This window comes from Mesocricetus auratus, unplaced genomic scaffold (genome assembly GCF_017639785.1).
Source record: "Mesocricetus auratus isolate SY011 unplaced genomic scaffold, BCM_Maur_2.0 Super-Scaffold_100013, whole genome shotgun sequence".
In the NCBI taxonomy this organism is placed as follows: Eukaryota; Metazoa; Chordata; class Mammalia; order Rodentia; family Cricetidae; genus Mesocricetus; species Mesocricetus auratus.
The window spans coordinates 11,898,691-11,920,103 of record NW_024429196.1 but is presented as its reverse complement, the minus strand read 5'-3'; the positions used below and the strand labels follow the sequence as shown (position 1 = coordinate 11,920,103).

Genomic DNA, 21,413 nt, shown 5'->3' with positions numbered 1-21,413 from the left:
ATCAGTGAATCTCATTGCCAGCACAGTCTGCAGACTGCTTCTGAGAACTGGACTCATAGGCTATGCACCAAAACCAAAAGTAAATGGGATACTTAACAGTAATAATAAGCCCAAGGTGGCAATATCAAATTTCTAAATGTTGCAGAAGGGAAAATTAAACATTTTCTTTTTCGTTATTTTATTTACTTATTTCTTTACATGTTTGCAATATCTATGTGCATACATGTGCATGGATGTGTGCAAGTACGCACAAACAGAGGTCAGAGGAGTGCATCTGGCATCTTCTTCTAAGACTTTCTGCCTATTCCATTGAGACAGGGTCTCTTCTTGAACATGGACCTCATTTCTGGGCTAGGCTGGAAGCCAGTAAACCGCAGCTATCCTCCCGTCTCTGCCCTCTCGGAGCTGGGCGTCCAGGTGTTTGTGGGGATGTCGAGGTTGCTATGTGAGTGCTGGGTCCAGATGCTGGTCTTCGGGACTGTGTCACCAGCCCTATTAATTGTTGAGCCATCACCCTCATGCCTGGTGCTTCAAGAAGAGCTTAACTATTAATTGCTGATAAAACCACCATCCCTCTCACGTGTTAGTCAGAACGAAGACTGCTGCAGGTCTGGCAGCTGTGGTTCTGGTGCTGCAGGACAAGCACTTAGATCTGGTTCTGCAGATTTCTTTGTTAAGAATGCTGCAGGCATTTATGGAAGTCACATTCCAGCTCCCAAGTGTCTGACTCACATTTTTAACAATCTGGCCTCTAGGTTAATTAATGTAACAAGTCCTTTTTGCTATTGAAGTACACAACTTGATTGACATTTCCAATTTTAAGGTCCTCAGAGAGCATGATCATTGTAGTAACGTTTACAGTACTAAAACTGAACACTGAGAAATCTATGAGCAAACTTTGAACACAAGAACAAAGCAGTGTGTGTGGCAGCCATCCAAAAGTGTTTGCCGCCACCTCCTGGCCCACCTAGAGAACTACAATCCGAGTACTGGCTGGAGACAGGAAAGAGGAATCTGGTAGGGACCTTAGCGACAGGTGCTGAGGGCTGAAAGGCCTAAATAAAGGAAGTTATCCAAATAAGAGTTTCTCAGCTGCCATGAAAGGCTACAGACAGGCAGACAGGAGCTCTTTGTGTTTTCTGGCTTTTTTTCCTGAAGTATCTTTAAAACCTGTTTTGGATTTGTGTTGTTTTGTTTTGTTTTTGTTGTTGTTTTTTGTTTGTTTGTTTTTTGTCTTCAGTGGCTCAGTATAAATTCAGAAATTCTAGGGGTCAAGAGACATATAGGGAGCTTTCCAACCATCAATTCTTATCATTTTAAGGCCAGGAATAACTAAATTTCCAAGCTTTTACAGTCTGTATGTGTCTCGTGGAGGGTGGGGGGGTGGAGGCGAGAATGGGTTAAAGCATGTGGAACATAGCATTAGGACATCACAAGGCTGGCAGGGCAACCATTCCACACGCTTCCCCTCCTATTCCAGCTAAAGTTCGAAGGCACAGTGCCCTGTCCTTTGAAGACTGGCTGCTTTCCTGAAGGGTGATGATATGCTGAATACAAGAGTAGAGCGGTCCATGCAGTGCTTCAGAGAGGAATTGGGGCTTCGCTCCCATGGCAGCCAGAGGTAGATCTCCTGGATCTGCCGGCTTCTCTTTGTCTCCTAGCAAGACTAGCAAGTGCTCTGAGGAAACACACACACACATACAGAGAGAGAGAGAGAGAGAGAGAGAGAGAGAGAGAGAGAGAGAGAGAGAGAGAGAGAGAGAGAGAGAGAAAGATTTTAGATGGTGCTTTTTATACAATAAAATGTAATAGAAGTTATAATTACCCATGAAGACTGGCATGTTGTACATTTCAGACCTCAGGTTTGGTTGCCAGTCTCTTACATTACGGAGTCAATATTTCAGATACAATAGTAAGTGCTACACTTATTTGTTTCTTTTAGCAATGACTTTTACATCCAGACTTTTACATATGCAGGCATGGGCTAAGTACCACAGATCTCCATCAGTAAATAAGACAGGTGAAGTTCCTGTCCAATAGAGAGTTCAGTCAGAGCCAAACCAAAACAGAAGCTGCAAGGACAAGGGAATCGAGAGAGAGAGAGAGAAAGAGAGAGAGAGAGAGAGAGAGAGAGAGAGAGAGAGAGAGAGAGCTGCAGAGTTTGTGTCTACCACATCATTGTTCCCTTGTGAATTTCTGGGGCCTGTATAATCCCTGCACACACACATACACACACACACACACACACACACAAACTCACACTATACACACATACACATATATGTATATAGCCCCTGCACAGATACCCTATATAACCCGTGTACATGCACACTATGTATATATAACTACTGTACACACACACCCTATATAACCCCTGTACACACACACACACTATATAATCCCTATATACACACACATACACTGTATAACCCATCTACACACACCCTATATAATCGCTGTACACATAAACACATGCACACACTATATATACACACATACATATATCTAGTGTATATATAGTATATGCATATGTGTGTATGTGTGTATATATACATATATATACATAAATAAAACCCCTGTACACATACACACACACACTGCCACTTAAGGATGTGCCCATGTTGATATGAGATCATTGTTAGAAAAGAGAGATCATTGAAAGACTCTGAATTCTCACTAAAAAAAAAGTACCCCTGAACTTTAGTATTGTGACATAAAATGTCTATTAGGTAAGTTCCTTTATCTGATAGAGAAGCAATTTAGTTTCCAATGAGGGACAGACACATGATGGTATTTTAAAGGGAGAAATAAAGTTATTACTGGCATACATGGTAAGAAATATTGCTGGGGGATGAACACATGCTGGGCAAATGTGCCACCACCGAACTACACCCCCAGCCTTTTTGGCACCTTTTACTTTTGAGACAAGGTCTCATTACGTCTCCCAAGCAGATCTCAACCTGGCAGTTCTTCACCAGCCTCCCCACAGTAGCTGAGGTTACAGGCCTGTGCCACGAGGCTGCCAGGTTAGCAGTTTTCAAAGCACCTACAGCTGGGTGTGCTCACCTGTAATCTAAGCTACTGTGAAGACTTAGGCAGGAGGCTCAGGAGTTCAAAACCAGCCTGGGCTTCAGAATGACACCTCTGTCTCTTCCTGATCCTAAAACTGCTGTCAGTAATTTTTGACACCATCTCAATAAATCATATTTGTCAAAGTTTTCCTTTAAGGTTTATTTTGAAAAGTGCTTTGGACTCTTAATAAATTAAATCTATTAATTGTCTTCAAATCTGCTTCTTTGTAGCATCCTCAAATCCAGAAGGAATCTCAGTATATCAAATATCTCTGCTGTGATGATGCAAGAACTCTCGGACAGTGGGTTATGGGAATAAGGATTGCCAAAGTGAGTGTGCACTCAGTTTCATACGGTCTTGGGTTAGCCAACAAGTTTTCTCACTAGGGCCAGCATTTTGCCTTTCCTGGGCACATTTTGCCTCATCTATTTTCTCCCCCCAGTAAACGGGGTCATTCACCTACTATTGTATAGTATTGCCGATACAAGCAGGCACCTGTCCAGTGGCCTGAGAATCAGAGTTAACTTTCAAACAAACTTTTCAGATTCACAGAGAGAACTGCAAACACAGTGTGTAATAAAGAAACTCAAGATTTGGTCACAGGTGTGTACCTCAGTGGTAGGGCACTTGTCTAGTGTGTGTGAGGCAGAGTTTGATCCCACCATAAAAGGGAGTGAGCAAAGGAAGCTGGTTAACCCCACAAAATAGTTACCAAGGCTAGTAGTCAAAATTTTGTGGCTAGCCCTATCCTCTGATGTGTAGGTGGGAGAATTAGTTACTTCTGGTAATCGAGAAAATTAGTTCACATATGAAAGAGTAATCAATGAACTATATCCCCCAAAAGGCAACTTGAACCAAGAAAATGATGACATTATTTTCTCTCTCAATATATATCTTGCCATTGAGTGCAAACTTTGACATAAATGGATTTCTTTCCCCTCTCTGTGTTCCCTCCCTAGTATGGGAAGACCCTCTATGACAACTACCATAGGGCTGTAGCAAGAGCTGGACTTGCCTCTCGGTGGACGAACCTGGGGACTGCTGGTGCAGCAATGCCAGCTCAGACTACTACAGGTAAAAGCCAAGAGGAGATACACATGCACACACCAAGCTCGTGTCTATCATCCAACACGCTGTGTAAAAGCAACCTCTGGGGGCACTGCAGAGCTGGCAGAGTGGGCAAAATGTTGGCTGTGCAAGCAAGCATGACAGCCTGAGTTGAGATTCTCAGCACCCGAGAAAAGCCAGATGAGGTGGCACGAGTCTGTGACACCAGGCGCTAGGGAACAGAAATAGATGACTCTTGGGACCTTGCTAGACATCCAGTCTAGCCAATCGATGAGCTCCAGAATCAATGAAAGACCATCTCAACCAACCAACCAACCAGTGAAGTGAAGAAGTAACTAAGGAAGGCATCCTGATATCAACCTCCAGTCTCCACACACACCTGCATACATGAGCACACCCATGCACATACATGTGCACACATGCAAAGAAAAGAGAGAAACATGGGCGCATTCAATAGAATAAAACAAAATAAAAACAAAACAACTTTGAAGACACTGTTTGGGAATATATATGTCCCCCATGTATCTAATTACAAGTGACTTTTCACAAAGCATTGATCACTTTTTCACAATAGACCCATATGTAAGGTGTTGACCATGATTTTAGGATGGGCTACAAGGAGATGTGCCTTATCAAAATACAAATACCATATTTGCACAAGGCTCATTAGTACTCAGCAGAATACTCAGACCAGAAATGGGGTCATGGCCTGCTGTTTTCCCTTGGTGACATGATGGCTAGAGTCTCATACCCAATTCCAGGCATCACATTCTAAGGTAGCACAGCCTTGACTTGTCTGTATTTTTAAGAAGGCATTAAGATTAGGTGCCTAATGAGCTTGCTGCTTTCCATACAGAGCTGTCCTTTGGTATCTGTGACAGATTCTAGGGACCCCTTGAGCACTCTACAAGTACATGGTTGTTATACTGCATTTGTTAAGAAATAATGACAAAGAAAACCCTGCGCTGGGCGGTGGTGGCGCACGCCTTTAATCCCAGCTCCCAGCTCTCAGGAGGCAGAGGCAGGCGGATCTCTGTGAGTTCAAGGCCGGGCTGGACCGACAGCCTCCAAAACAATACAGAGAAACCCTGTCTCGTAAAAAAAAAAAAAAAAAAAAAAAAGAAAACCCTGCATATGTTCAAACGCTTTGGTCGATAATTGATTGGATCATGGATACAGAACTCATGGATTGTAAGAGCTCCACAGCATGTAGAGTACAATCCCCGTTTCATGGCTGAGGGAACTAAATATGGGAGAAGGTAGTATCTAGTGTAGATAGAACCAATATCCAGTTTAAAGGAGGAATGTGAAGCAAACACTTGCTGATAATGAGTCACAAAGAATGTTACCTTGGGCTGCTCGGCAGTCAGCCTGGACTGGAACCCACAGGACATCCAGCTGTTTGCCATGGACTCTGACTGAAGCAGGACCCACACCCACACCCACACCCACCCCCAGCACAGCAGCTCTGCTAGTCATTTCATGTCTAGGAGTAGAAACAGACAGTCTGCGAGGTATGTCTTCTACCACGGAGGTTATTGTGATTATTGGGAAATTGCTACCACTTAGTAGATCGCTCAGCTTTGGTGATACTGCAAGGAGGATGCACAATAATAAATGGAAAACTTGCTGTTAAAAGAAAAAGAATGTTACCTTAAGACAAATTTTATGTGTATAATTTTACCATTGATTGGAGATTAAATAAAATTACATACTAATGAAATATGGATGCACTGATTTAATTTTTAACACGGAGATACTGCAAGGCATAAGACATCTTCAGTGTTGCTTAGAGTTGATCTGCACTCTGATTTCATAGTCATTAGTGCTGAGAATGCCACTTTGCACAAATAAATAGTGCAAAAATGGCAGGAGTCTGTTTAGGGCTATTCAGAAATCATTGGAAATTGTGTCCTAATAATCATTTCATGAAATAAGTCAGCACTCAAACAGCAATTTGGGGGAGGGGTGTTGAGACAGGGTTTCCCTGTATTGCTCTGGAGCCTGTCGTGGAACTCACTCTCAAACAAAAATTTTTAATATTAATTTTTCTTTATTCCTGAGAATTCTATATATGTATACAATGAAACCTGGTCATATTCATGTCCCATACCCCCACTAAGTCCTTCCAGTGAAGTCCCCTCTCAATTCATATATTCTTTCTTTTTTAAAATAACACATTAAATCCAATTAGTGCTGCCTATATGTGATGTATGTAGGAATATCACCTAGATCTTGGAAAAACACATTTTTAATACAGATTCTCCCCGCCCCATATATGGGCTGAATTTTGGCTGAATTGCTCTTGTACAGCTAAACATAAGTGGTATGATTTCATGAGTGCTGAGTAGTCATGTCACATCTAGAAGACAGCAAACACTTCACAGCACTCCCCCCCCATTATCCAGCTCTGACATTCTTTTTCCCTCTTAATTTATTATATGTGTGGGTGTAAAGGTGCCAGATCCCCTGGAACTGGAGTTACAGACAGAGTTGTGAGCTGCCATGTGGGTGCTGGGATTGAACTCCGGTCCTTTGGAAGAGCAGCCAGTGCTCTTAACCACTAAGCCAGGCCCAAAGTACTTATTAGCCCTCTTCCACTGTGTTCCCTGAATCTTGGTGCAGGGAGGGGCAACAAAGATGTCCCACTTAGGGCTGAGCACTCCTTTTGATCAGGTATGCATCTGCCTATCACCCGCTGCCCACTGCAAAAAATCTTAAGCGTTTCCTGAAAGATTAATATATATATAACTAAACACAAGTCCTCACACATACTAAGCACATTCTTTCTTTCTTTTTTCTTTTTTCTTTTCTCATGACAGGGTTTCTCTGTAGCTTTGGAGCCTGTCCTTAAACTCACTCTGTAGACCAGGCTGGCCTCTATCTCACAGAGACCCACCTGCCTCTGCCTCCTGAGCGCTGGGATTAAAGGCGTGCGCCACCACCGCTGGGCTACAAAGCACATTCTTAATGGCAGAGACATACCCAAAGTGGACCTCTGAATGTTTCCTTTTGCTTTATGATGTAAAATGCTTTGTATTTGCAGATTCTACTTCAAGAACACTAAAAATGCCTTCTTCTTTTTTCTTCCCCTCAGGACTTAAAACAGGCACCAGCCAGCCCAATGGTCAGATTCCCCAGGCGGTACCTTCTGCTGGTGCTCTTCTCCAAGAGGCTCAGACACAAGTTGAAACAACTAAGATAAACCACAGACCCCCAAAGCCTGCCCAGATGGTAATGCAGCCAGGTCCTGGGACCTTTTTCAGAACCCAAATAGACTCCTAACAACCAGGAAGTCAGTGTACTATAATTTCATTTAAGGAAATGGCTTCACATTTTATCTTATAGCTACTAGGCTAGAGGTGAACATTAACATCAACTGTTATTCTCATTGCTTTGTGCTGCCCTAAGTATGTTTGTTAACTGCATTTGTTATGACAGAGGGATTTTTTTTTTTTTTTGGTTTTTCGAGACAGGGTTTCTCTGTGGCTTTGGAGGCTGTCCTGGAACTAGCTCTTGTAGACCAGGCTGGCCTCGAACTCACAAAGATCCACCTGCCTCTGCCTCCCGAGTGCTGGGATTAAAGGCGTGCGCCACCAACACCCGGCGGGATTTTTCTTATTGCAGTGACTTTCACGTTCTCTCAGCCCTTGAGATTTTCAGTTATTTTGCTAATTGAAAGTTAGTCAGAAGCCCTATATGAAGTGCCAAGTGAACCCCAAAACCAAATCAGAAGACTCGTAAAAGGGGACAACTCATAAAATGTGCAGTTTCTATTTTTCAGTTAATGATTTGAATGCATGCTCAGGGTGATGGAGAAGAAAACACACATAAGATAATAACCAAGGGTGGAGATGCAGATCAGTGGCACAGCATTTGCCCAGCATGTAGGAAGGTGTGAGGCCCTGGGTTCTGTCGCCAGCACCACAGAGATAGATAGATCATAGATAGATAGATAGATAGATAGATAGATAGATAGATAGATAGATAGACAGACAGACAGATAAACAGGCAAGCAGGCAGGCTTATAGGGTAACATCTTCCATAACTTTTTCTATAAAAGAGATTAATGAAGATTAATTTAAGCCTATATAAAAGTCATAGCTGGCTATAATTTAGTTACTAATCCAGTTCCTATGTCTCAGATGAGTTTGGAAATTCCACTGAGTATTTCTTGTGACTCAGAACAGCTTTAAGTAGCTGTGGCCCTCTCAGGCCACCCACATCCCACGGTGGGTACGGCTTCACTAACTAACTTCCCTCACCCCTTCAGTGGTAGATGTGTACACTGATGTTTGCTGAAAGCCTTACTGTTTCTGAAAGCCATTGCAGACTTTTAAAAGCTGTTTCTCTAATCTATGCAAGCCTGACAGTATTGCCGTGCAGTGCTCTTTCTGCTATATTTTCATTTTTCTCTGTAACAATAGTCAAAAAGTATTTTTAAAAGCCAAAAAAATAAAAGAACCCCAAAATGGAAATCATTTCTATGTGAATACCAATACCCAAGCTGCCAGATGCAATTTTTTAAAGAAGTATATCACAAGTTAATTAGTTTAGCATGCTAAGTAAATAACTGAAACTCATTGGAAAGTAGAAAAAATCTAAATTTAATCTTCAGTGGTTCAGGCTACTAAGCAGAGAAAAAATAAAACAGAAGCTAATAAAGTATAAATTAAAGCAATGGTGGTTTTCCCTAAAATGTAGTCATTTAATTTAGCTGCCTGGAATTGCTAGGGTTGTTGCATTTTTTTATAAATACACTGTTGTTATCATCATCAAGCCCTCTATCGAATGCTCTAGAGTCTAGAGAGACTTAAGCCAAGTCAGGTGTTCTGACCTCTACAAACAGCATAGGCATCATGGTTTTACTTCAGGAACTCATCAAGGGATTATCGTACTTGGTTTCATTATAACCCAAGGCACATGATGTTCAGTTTATACCTGACTTTCACCACACACGAAAGAGTGTGCTTGAGTGAACACACGCACGCGCGCACACATACACTCACACACACACTAAAAAGAGGAAGGTAAACTGAGAGTTTAGACCAGGTGTCCCACTTCCTGCTATGCCCTCCTGAAAGTTTCTCTGGTAGAGGGTAAAGCTTATGATTGGTTCTGCCTTTGAAGTCCACAGTCTGGAAACCAGAACCTCTGTTCTGGGAACAATAATGCATAGAAATACCATCCCCAATCAAGGGAACACTGGAACCTGCTCTTTACCAGGAAGAGATCCTTGATGGCTGGGTTTGTGAACACCCAGACAGAATTATTTCTCTTAGTTACATCACTTCTACCGTCTTCATTCTAACCAAGCAGGATATCTAAGCAAAGAGGTTTTTTTATATAATATTCTTTATTTGTTCTTTGAGAATTCCATATATGCACATATGTGTTTTGAGCACATTTATCCCCAATTCCCCCCAATTCCATCTCCTCTCAGATATCCCCTCACTCACACACACTTCCCTCCCAACTTTACGTTCTCTTTTTTCTTATAACCACTGAGTCCAATGTTGCCTGTGTACCCATGGGTGTGGGGCTATCTACTGGGTCCCGGTCAATCCACTAAGGACCATGTTCCTAAAAAAATTGATTCTTCCCTCCTCTAGTAGCCATCAACTGTGAGTAGATTCTCAGCTAGGGGTGGGAGCTCCTATATAGGTCCCAACTGAGCTGGAATGTCAACTAGCTTGTTATTATACAGGTCAAGGTCCAAAACACAATTTCATTTTCCACTTCCCGACCTCTGGCTTTTACAGTCTTTCTGTCCTCCCTTGCTCTTGGGAACCGAGCCTTGGGGGAAGGGTGTATCACATAGATGTTCCCTTTATGACTGAGCACCCCCACTGACTCCTGTTCTCTGCTCCATGACCAGTATGAGTCTCTGTATTAACCGCTGTCTACTGCACAAAGGCATTTCTCTAATGAGGACTGAGAGCCGCACTAATCTAAGGCAATAATGATAAATATTTAGAGGGCAGTTTAATTCTATGTCCATTTAGCAAAAAAAAAAAATAGTAGTAGCAGGTTTACCCCTGGAGTCTATGACCTCTCCAGCCACAGGTTCCTGGCTAGATTTTAAGCCAAGAGACTTTGTGAAGACTCTGAGATGTCCCGTAATTGCCTCTGTACAACCAAAGGTGGCACAGGGACTCAGTGCACACACACACACACACACAGGCTCACACGCGTGTGCCTAAAATTGTGTCCCTTTATATGACCAGTACGTTGATGGCTTGTCTTAGCTCTTGAGTAGGAAGTCTTAGGGAACCATTTGGCTTCCAGTTTGAGTTGCCTGGAGATGAGATCTGCTTGGAAATAAAACTGAGGGAACCCCACAAGGAGTTAGGATTTATTCAGACTTTACTGATCTAAAGACAGTAAACACTTCCTAGAGTGAATGTGGCTGAGATGCCCAGTTACAGAGGGTGGTGGTTGAGTGCTCACTTATAACGATGTCAAAGGCATCTGGTATCACTCCTGTACCTGGAGCAAAGGTGAGCTCATGAGCGCACTTAGTCCTGGTGTGGGAGGGAATGGGGCAATCTCTACCAGCGTATATGTCCTGTGATAGATATGTTGTCAAGAACCATGAAAGCTTTGTTGTCACTTTCTTGAAGGAGGAGAAGCAAGGCTTGGGTAACCACTACCTAGGAGTAACCAAAGAGAACCATCGCCTGAAGTCCAGCCTGCCACCGCCCCCGCCAGTAAGACGATCTTCGGACACGTGTGGCAGCCCTGCCTTACCACCAAAGTCCAAGGGCCTTGGCAGCTGCGCCTTCCCAGCCCCGCCCGACGACTTCCTGCCTCCACCCCCGCCACCACCACCTGAGGAGGACAGCAACAGCGACTTACCCCCACCACCTCCAGGCTTCCTGGAGGAGCCACCGGACTTCGTGCCACCACCCCCACGGGCTGTGGCTGTTGAAGCCTGTGAATTGCCACCACCGCCACCACCCCCTCCCTGTCTCTCCCAGGAAACGACCAAGTCATCTCCAATGCCCCCCCAAAAAGCCCCCAGCGCCCCCCAAGAGGCAAGAGAACCAAGGACTCCCCCGGTGCAGCAGGGAGCGGTGAGCAAGATTTCATGTCAGACCTTATGAAAGCTTTGCAAAAGAAAAGAGGCAATGTGCTCTAGGGATCTATATGTTAGTGTCTGTGATCATTTCTAATTTGATCCATGTTTTTGGTACTCCATTGCCGTGGCATCTTGATCATTTTAGTAAAATGTTTTCTGACTAGAAATCATGTGCAACTCTTTACTGTTGTAAATATGTTCACATCCATTAAGATAGCACATACATATACATCCCTTATGTTTTCACCTGAGTGGATTTCATCTTCGAGGTTCATTTTATTGTATTCAGAAGGCTCAATTTTTAAAAATTAAAGTTTGAAAATTCTTCTAGAAATAGTGTATTTTTTGTATGGTGTCAATATTTGACTTCCTGACCTTTTTTTTTTTTTAAGTCCAATGCCTTCTTAAGTCTTGTTCTATTTTCCTTCCCAGTGCCAAGACCTTCAGAGAAAGCAAAAGAGAGAAAGGAAACAGAAAGAAAGCAGATTTTTCTATTTCTGTTACACTCCTTCATTGATTCCATCTCTGGCCCTAATACTGGTTTTATGTGTGGGTGCATGGGTGGGTGGGTTGGTTGGTTGTTTGGTTGGTTGGTTCTGAAGTGCTGGAAATGAACCCAGGGGTGCATACCCCACGTGTGTATCACTCAACTACAAACCCCTAGCCTACTTTTCACTTTTTTTGTTTTTTTTAAGTGTTGTTTTAGTTTGAACCATGACCAGATACACACACACACACGCATACAGAGAGAGAGAAAGAGAGAGAGAGAGTTCAAATTAGAAAACCAAAAACCAAAACAAGTGAAAGTAAAGCAAGAATGCAGAGGGAGGGGCGCATAGAGCAAGGTGCCGCAAATGATCTTGAGGAAGTATTTGAAACTGAAGGCAAACACTTTACTTCAAATCTCACCCAACATATATTAACTCACTCCAGTTGAAATTTTATGACTTTATATCAGCGCAGTAAAATCATAATTTCCGATCCCCAGTCAAAGCCTGAACTTTGGGACTCCTGGGACAATGCAGACCGGCAAAATGGCATAGTTTTATTAGAGATTAGTTCTGAGAACTCGCGTTTGGTAAGAAGCTATGAATGCCTGTGGCCAAAGAGAAGTCCAGACTGCTTAAATCTGACAGATTAATGAAGCCATTACAAAGAGCTCAAGACAAAAGATTTTTATAAGTACTATAATCTGGATTTACAAATGTGGATCAAAATAACCGTCTAGAACCAGGTGTGGTGATATATGCTTGTAATCAAATTGGAGGCCAGTCCTGGCAATGTACCAAGACCCTATCTCAAAATAAAAACAGAGCAACAAATAAAACAACTACCGTGATTGCAGATCAGGAGCATTTGTAAAACTTAGAACTCTGGTCTCCTGGGGTCAAAAGAATAGTGTGTCGCTTGCTTATTTCAGAGTATACAAACTTGGGTAGAGATTCATGGTCATAGCTATAGAAGGAAATACAGGTTCCTGCTTGATAGCCCAGCAGTCTGGAGGCAACCTGGAAATGATGCAGCCCACTCTGCCAATTAAGGTTCTGACTTTATATAACAAAACTGCCTAGTGAAAATGCAAACTGAAAGTTTATCTCATCTGTGAATCAGAGCAGAGTCCCAGGACGCCCATGGTAAGCATGTGTCTAAGCACCCCGGTCCTACAACTGGCTCTGGAAAATTCTTGGTTCTCCCCCATCTTTTCCCACCTTTGCTGTTGTCTGTATACTTACTTCACTGTCACTCTACAAACTCCCAACTTTCTATCTACCATCTAGAGGTTTTCCCTAACTGGGAAATCTTTCTGAAGAATGATTTAACATCACTGGCCAGGGGGAGCAACCCATCATTCTTTATTAAGCTGTGTGTAGCCAGAGTAGTAAAAGAGGTACTGGGAACTCATTGCTGTGGATCAGGGGAGGGAAAGGACCAGAATCTGAGTCCTCAGAGGGTAAATGAAGGATACAGTTGTAATGGGTTTCATAGGAGACTACAAAAGCATCACTTTAAATATATTGTTAAGAGGTAAAACCTGCAGGGTTGGTGAGTCCCTTAAATTCTGCTTATACCAGATCTTTTCTTTATCAGAGAATGTACAATAAAAACTCAAAGGGACTATGATGCTCTCAAGTTTCAACCCTTGATATGTATTTTTGGAGAGCTACTGAACAGAATATTGACATGGTCAGAGAAGACTAAAGCACTGTCACACTTCGACTCTCCACCTCTCCGCCCTCGTCTATACTGCATTCCTGTGTGAGGGCAAGTCCAATACTGAAGTCTTATGGTCTGAAGCCCTAAAAGCCTGGGTGCTTTCAGTGAACGTTAAGCAGCCATACCTTTATAGGTATAAACACCACCAGGCAGTAACTACTGTAGTTTCTTCTCAGTGAAGCAGAATAACTTTGAGAGGTTACTTCACAAGCATTCCCTAGACCTGAACAGGGTTATCCAGATTAACCCTGACAGACAAAGTCTAGAGAAATGCTTGGATGAAGAACAGTTCTAAAGCCAGGAATCAAGACAATGCTACTAGTCTTCACTTGTAAAACCTATAATCTTGTAAAATGAGGTCACCAAGACCAATAACTGTAATAAATCAGCCGTAATTTAAAACACAGCATTTGAGCCAGGCACGATGCCACATGTCTTTACTCCCAGCACTTAGGAGGCAGAGGCAGGTGAGTCTCTGTGAGTTCTAGGCCAGGCTGTTCTACATAATGAGTTCCAGGATAGCCAAGGCTAACATAGAGAGATCTTTTTCTCAAAAATAAAAAGAACAAAAAAAATAAACAAACAACCCAGAATTTATAAGACATATGGTTTAATCTGACACATGATAAAATCTGAAACGAGTTTTTTCATTCTTTTATTCTCTCTGCCTGGCTCTCTCCGTGTGGGAGGGGGAGGGGTGCTGGAAACCAACTTCCTCTTCAAGAACAGCAATTTCTCTTAACCACTGAGCCATCTTTCTGGGCCCTAAAATAGGATTTTTAAAATAAGTCTTAAAAGGGAGAATATACATTGAAGCCTTTGCTACATGTTTCATGTACTCACTTTCACTGTCGAAACGAAGGATGCTATGGTATTAATATTATCAAATTCAAAAATTGAGCTATTGAAATTTATTGAGAAATATTATGGCTTTATATTTGGTCAATTTTTATATGCAGTTCACATGTACCTCAGGTATGAATTATTATATATTTACTCTTTAAAACAATTTTGTTAAATAGGTCTCTCAAACCTTCTAAAACTGAATATATATCCTGTTTAGTTTATCAGTTACTAACCAGGAGGTATGATCTTTGTGATAAGACAATAAAATGTCCCCACACAGGTTAATGTTCTAAATACTTTATCCCCAGTTTGTGGAGGCTATTTTGATAGGTTCTTGAAATTTGGGGAGCTAGGATCTAGCTAGTTAGATGGAGCAGGCCCTTAGGAATATCATTTCTCTGGCATCTCTCTGAACCTCTCCTCCTATTTCCAGGCTGTCCTAGCTGCTCTGTTCTGAATGCCATCCTACCATGATAGCTGTCACCTTGGACACCATGAACCAAGATGAATTCTTTTCCCTTAGGTTGATTTTTGTCAGGTATTTTGGAAAGAAAGAAGGAGCTAGAAGATATGAGAGAGTGCTACAAAACACTGTCTTGGGTACATACATGGCCAATACACCCATGAACTCATTGCAGCTATGGTTACTGGCATGAGATCAAGTCAAGATCATTGACATACCAACAAGCTGCACTAATTGGATTTAGGAGGTTCTTAACAGAAAAAAAAGGAAAGAAATAACAGAAAGTATCAGGAAGGAGGTATGTTGGAGTGCCTGGGAGAGTGGGGGGAAGGGTAGTTGGGAGTGTATATGATTAAGATGTGCTGTTTGCATGTATGAAAATATCAAAGAATAAACAGAAAATATTCTATTTTAAAATTCCCAACAAGGAAGGAAGAGAAGCTCCTGATGCCCCAACCTAGCAAAGGAGTTAATGGAAGTTGGTGGTTGCTTAAGGAGAGCCATTTTTCCTTGAGGATGGGTGACCATGGTAGGCTACCCGGGTCCTGGTGAATGACCTGACACCTGTGTGCATACGCATAGTACTAATTGGATTCAGTGGGTCATTTTAAAGCAAAAATATAGTTTGAAGAAGCAAGACCCCCTGAAGCAGTGGCCTAGGTGATCCAACATTCCAAACAGCTGGAAGCAACTTGGAAAGAACAATGCCCACATTTCCAAATATTGTTTATAAAAATGTTTGTTTTCAGTTTAATAGGGCTGGTTAGAAATGGTAATGATCACAACCAATCTCTTTAAAGGAAAAAAGGGGAATAGGATATAGAAATGAATACTTTTATATTGGTATGAATTTTCATTTATTGATACAAACTTAAGGTCATTTTTGTTATATTTATATTTCTCCTATGTTTAAGTTTTGTGTTTATACAGACCTTTTAAAATGTAATGCATAATTAAATACAGATTGTATATAGACACCTCTAATAGAACTTATGTTAGTCAGGTTTTCTAAATATACAGAAATATATTTGAGATAGATAGATATTCTTCAAACCTTCCAAAGACCTTCAGAATATGACATTTAAAATGGTTTAGAGTTTTTCAAGACAGTGAGCCACAACTGCTCCTGGGAACACCGATTACATCAGAAAGAATGATGGGCATAAAAGAAACTCAATATGCTGTTTGCTTTCAACATGGCAAGACTAGCCATTTGGGCAAGAAACTGCTCTCGCCTTGACTGTTTGATAAACTGGACATGCAGGACACACAAGAAAGTGACTGCTGAACTTGCAAAACAAGATGGACAGTCCTGAAGGGTTTCTGCTTCATGGAAGTCTGTCAGACATTCTGCAAGACATAGAGAAAAATGACTGACAAACTGCCAATACAGGCAGGCAGTTTAAAATTTCCTGCTTTGCTGAGAAGTCTTCCATACACATTATGGCCTATAGGCTGAAGATGGATGCCCCAGCAATACAGAGGAACTTTGGTGACTGTCTAGGCAGCAAGATGTCTCTGTCAGTTCTACTGTTTATGTACTATCCTTTGATGGAGTTGAAGACAGGGAGTTAAGGTTATAGTTTTCCTTAGTTATGATAAAAGATAAGTTATATGTAAGACTTTAGCCTCACAGATGATTTTTTCTTTGAATCTTGCTAAATGTTATCGGACTAAATATTGTATACATAGTTCTTGCTTAATAACTGCTTTGTCATATATTTTACTATATTAAAGTTAAAATTCTTTTTACTTAGACAGAAAAGAGGAGATGATAGGGAAGTCTTCTGTACATGTTTCTCTTATTGGTTGATGAATAAAACACTGTTGGCCAGTAGAGAAGCAAGATAGGCGGGACTAGGAGACAAGGAGATTTCTGGGAAATGTAGTAAAGAGAAGTCACCATGTGATCCAGGCAGGAGAACTAACAGGAAATCTCTCTATTCTCTGCGGAGGTGCTGAGCAGACACAATGTAGACTCCAAGGGAGTAAGAGGCCCAGACCCTTCCTCCGCTAAGAAGGTCATGAGGAAATAGGACCAGGGAACCAGCAACACCGAGAAAACTTCATGTTTCTTAATCTTTCTTTGGCTATCAGACCTTCCAAGGATACTTCAACTATATCATCAATATGACAACAAAATGTTTAGAAGTACAACCAATCCTCCAAAACTAAAATGACAATTATGACAAGGTGTTCATTATTTAACGCACCCATTTTTACCTGTCAGTACTAGTTGTTTCATGTGCACAAGTGCAATGACAAAGGTAAAAGTTGCTTCTAGATTGTGCCCAAGACCCCATAACCTTACAAACATAAGGAGTCAATTACAGGCAAGGCAAGCACCAGGGAGACTGAAGAAACTTACTGTGTTCCCCCAGGTGTTGGCTCTTAGGAAGAAATACACCATCTGTAAGTTTGTGAATCATATTTTTTTCTTATTCTGCATCATGCTTACGTTGAAAAATGTTAGCCCTAAAGCTGAGCACTTTATTTTCATATTTCATGGTAGATTTATATGTTTAGATGCCAATTCAGCTCACAGCACCCATGTTCTGTAGCTCCCAAATACCTGCTCCAGGATCTACTACCATCTCCTGACTGGCCTCTTTGGACCAAAAACAAAAAAAAATCATCTATGAATTCTGTGTCTTATTGGTAGATTATTAGTAGCCAGATTTTAGCTACACAATAGTGTTGGGGCCTTAAATGAGGTCACCTACATTCCCTAGTTAATTCTGCATCTCTCATACTACAACTTTGTTAGAGTTTGTGAGAGCTTCTTGGGTTTGTCTGCATTAGTGCTGAGGACACAACCCTGGAGCTTGCCCATGCTAGGAAAGTGCTCTTTTACTTATATCACAAACCACTACAAATTCTTTTTAAGAGACAGGTCTTTTGCTAAATAATGTACACACACACACACACACACACACACACACACACACACACACACACACAAATGCCAGGCAGAATTGTGGATTGATATCCATCCCCCTATGGCTTTATTCCTGTTCCCCTAATGGAAAAAAAAAGATATCCAATAACAATATGCTACTGGTCAGAGCACTGTCAAAAGAACAATGAAAGTGTTTGTTGCTACACTCTTTTCTAAAATTTATTCTTCTCATATATTTCATCCAACTGTGGTCTCCCCTCCCTCCTCTCCTTCCAGCCCCCCTCCCCACACACACACTTACACTTTCTCCCAGATCCACTCCTCCTGCCTTCACTTCAGATAAGGGCAGGCCTCTCAGGAATATCAACCAGACACAGCAAGTCAAGTTATAATAAAACTAGGCACACATACCCTCATATTAAGCTGGATTAGGCAACCCAGTAGGAGAGTAGGAGGCAACGGTTCCTGAAAGCAGGCAAAGAGTCAGAGACAGGCCCTGTTTCCACTGCTAGGAGTCCCACAGGAACACCAAGCTATGCTACCATAATGTATATGCAGAGGACATAGAACAGCCAGCCCCATACCGGCTCCCTGACTGAGTCTCTGTGAGCCCCTAAGAGCCCTGTTTAGATGATTCTGTGGGCCATTTTCTTGTGGTGTCTTGACTCCTCTGGTTCCTACAATCCTTCCTTGCCCTCTTCTGCAGGATTTCCTGAGTTCTGCCTAATTTTTGGCTGTCGGTCTCTTTATTGCTACATGCATATCTTGACAAAATCTTCCTATTGGATTGTTTCATTCATTCATTCATTCATTCTATGGTGTTGGGATGGAACCCAGGTTGTGTGCATGCTAGGAAAACACTCTGATACCTCTATACAGGCAACTTCCTTTTTTCTTTGACAGTTACATACATGTATAACCTCCATTTTAAACATAGAAATCTAATATGAAAATAATGTGCTCGACTTTAGAGTTAACATTCTTTAAGTGTGGCGCAAAACAAGAGAAAACATGATTCAGAAAACAGCAACTGGCTTATTTCTTCCTAAGAGTCAACATGGGATCATAGTTTCCTCAATTTCCCCTAGTGCTTGCATTGCCTCTCACTGACTCCCATGTAAGATTATGGCAGATGATTACGAACATGTACAGTCGTTCCATGAAAATGTTATAAAAATGCTGTTTCAATACCAAACTAAATTCAACAGATGAGTCAGGCAACACAAACGAACAATAACAAAACCCACTTTCTTGCCCATGTATGCCCTGTTGCTTTGTATGCATTAGCAAATAGAGTTGGGCATGGCAGACTATGTCGGCAATCTCAGACAGAAGGATGGTGAATTTGAGCCCAGCCTGGTCTACATGAATCAATGTGGTCTACACAGCGAGTCTGTGTAGACAAAAAAAAAGTTTTTAACTCGGTGTAGTTCATTCCACCCAGGAATGGGCCCTACATCTTCAGGTAAATAGATAATTCTCAATAGAGGAGACTACAATGGCCGAGAGACACTTAAGAAAATGCTCAACATCCCTGGCAATCAGGGAAATACAAATCAAAACAACTCTAAGATACCATCTTACTACTGTCAGAATGGCTAAAATCAAAAACACCAATGACAGTTTATGCTGGAGAGGATGTGGAGAAAGGGGAACACTCCTCCACTGCTGGTGGGAGTGCAAACTCATGCAGCCACTATGGAAATCAGTATGGAGATTCCTCAGGAAAATGGAAATCAGTCTACCACAAGACCCAGCAATTCCACTCTTAGGCATATACCCAAAAGATGCACATTCATACAACAAGGATGTCTGTTCCACTATGTTTATAGCAGCACTATTTGTAATAGCCAGAACCTGGAAGCAACCTCGATGCTCCTCAACTGAAGAGTGGATAGAGAAAATGTGGCACATTTACACAATGAAATACTATTCAGCAGAAAAAAACAATGGAATCTTGAAATTTGCAGGCAAATTTATCGCACTAGAAGAAACCATCCTGAGTGAGGTAACCCAGTCACAAAAAGACAAACATGGTATGTACTCATTCATATATGGATTTTAGACATGAATCAGGGGAATGCCAGTCTACAATCCCACTGCCAGAGAGGCAGGGAAACAGGAAGGACCCTAACAGAGACATACATGGTACCCCAGAGAAGGTGGAATGAGACAAGATCTCCTGAGCAGATTGGGAGCACAGGGTAGGGGAGGGGAAACGGAACCAGGAAAAAGAGAGGGAGAGAAGAGGAAGGAAGAAGAGGACATCGGGGAGCAGGAAGGTTGAGTTGGGGGAAGAATAGAGGAGTGCAGGAAAGGAGATTCCATAATAGAGGGAGCCATTCTAGGTTTGAGGGGAGATCTGGCACTAGTGAGATCTCCAGATATCTACAAGGATGACACCAACTGGCAAACTAAGCAGTAGTGGAGAGACTACATTAAATGCCCCTCTCTAATAATGATTTTGACAACTGTCTTGCATACCATCCTAGAACCTCCATCCAGTGACAGAAGGAAGCAGAGGCAGACACCCACAGCTAAACACAGAACTGAACTCCTGGAACCCAGGGGCAGAAAGGGATGAGCAAAGTGGTCAAGACTGGGCTGGTGAAACCCAGAGAAACAGCTGACATGAACAAGGGGGAGATCTTGGACCCCAGCCTGATGGCTGAGAGGCCAGCATGGGACTGATCCAGACCCCCTGAATGTGGGTGTCAATGAGGAGACTCAGGCAATCTATGGGGTTTTTGGGTAGTAGATCAGTATTTATCCCTGGCACACAAATGGACTTTGGGGACCCATCCCACAGCGAGGGATGCTTTCTCAATCTGGACACTTTGGGGAGGGCCTGGGGCCTCCCAGGAACGAAATGACAGACTCTAGAGCATCCATGGAGGGCCTTATCCTCCCTAGGGAATGGAGTGGGGACTGGGTGGGGGGAATAGGTGTGGAGGGGAGGAAGAGGGAGCTGGGACTAACATGGAAAGCAAGCCTGTTCCTAATTTAAATATATAATTAAAACGTGTAAAAAAAAACTGTCAAACTGTCTCTAAGGCTTTCAGAACAGAGTCCAAAATCCGAAGGAAGAGGCCAAGTTATCTCGTTTCACAACAACCCTCAGCAAAGACTAATTACACAAAGCAAGGTTGGCACTTCCGAGACCGGAGTGCAAAAGTCGACCAAGAACTTGGCAAGCCCAGCGGGCCAATAGCGCTGAGGAAACCATAGCCTCAGGGTTAGCAAAGACCGGAACCTGATTTCTGCACGCTTTGTCGCGCGTAGGACGACAGTTTGGACGCACATTTCTGATTAAAAGCAGGTGCGGCTACGGGACTGAGCGAGAAGTTCCCAGAAGAGCCGTACAGACCTGATGACCGCGCAGCGGGTCTGGTGGGAAGCAGGGTGCGGCCGCGCGTTTCCGGTGCCCAGCTTCCGGCTCCGGGTCCGGGCCTGGGGCAGAGGCGGAGCCACCGCCCGCCGCGACTTTCAGACTCGCGCTATGGCTACGCGCTGGTGGTGCTGGCGGCGGGGCTGCTCCTGGAGGCCGGCCGTCCGGAGCCCGCGGCCGGGACACCCTGGCTGTGCGGGACTGCTCGGGACGCGCGCCGCCTCGGACACCCGCGCGCAGGTGAGGCCAGGACGCGCGTGCTGCCCGCGGCGTAGAGGTCACCATGCCAATGACAGCCGGCGACCGAATGAATGGGAGGGCGCGCACGTGCTCCAGGGCCTGCCGCACTGTGTCACCTGGAGGGACGCACGGGGAGCGGGAC

General features: G+C 42.9%; 2 protein-coding genes and 1 long non-coding RNA gene across 4 annotated transcripts in view; 2 read left to right on the top strand and 1 right to left on the bottom strand.

The window, feature by feature from the left end:
* LOC101842645 (amyloid beta precursor protein binding family B member 1 interacting protein) overlaps positions 1–11,551 on the top strand; it is a 103,928-nt gene extending 92,377 nt beyond the window's left edge. The window contains 6 exon segments of the mRNA XM_040755393.1: positions 3,303–3,401; positions 4,032–4,146; positions 7,238–7,374; positions 10,764–11,144; positions 11,146–11,196; positions 11,198–11,551. Coding sequence (XP_040611327.1) covers positions 3,303–3,401; positions 4,032–4,146; positions 7,238–7,374; positions 10,764–11,144; positions 11,146–11,196; positions 11,198–11,281 — 867 coding nt within the window. The 3' untranslated portion in view covers positions 11,282–11,551.
* Positions 162–21,075, bottom strand: LOC121143495. The gene is made up of 2 exons (XR_005880702.1): positions 21,011–21,075; positions 162–1,678 (listed from the first exon to the last, which is right to left on the bottom strand). It is a non-coding gene; the product is annotated as an uncharacterized LOC121143495 (long non-coding RNA).
* Positions 20,842–21,413, top strand: part of Pdss1 (decaprenyl diphosphate synthase subunit 1) — a 44,702-nt gene continuing 44,130 nt past the window's right edge. Inside the window, exon 1 of one of the 2 annotated variants that reach the window (XR_005880700.1) lies at positions 20,842–21,271. Coding sequence is in view for 1 of the 2 variants with exons in the window: in XM_005082676.4 (XP_005082733.2) it covers positions 21,014–21,271 (258 nt within the window). In the remaining variant the exon portion in view is untranslated. The remainder of the gene's footprint in view (positions 21,272–21,413) is intronic. The other variant, XM_005082676.4, reaches the window with a different exon arrangement.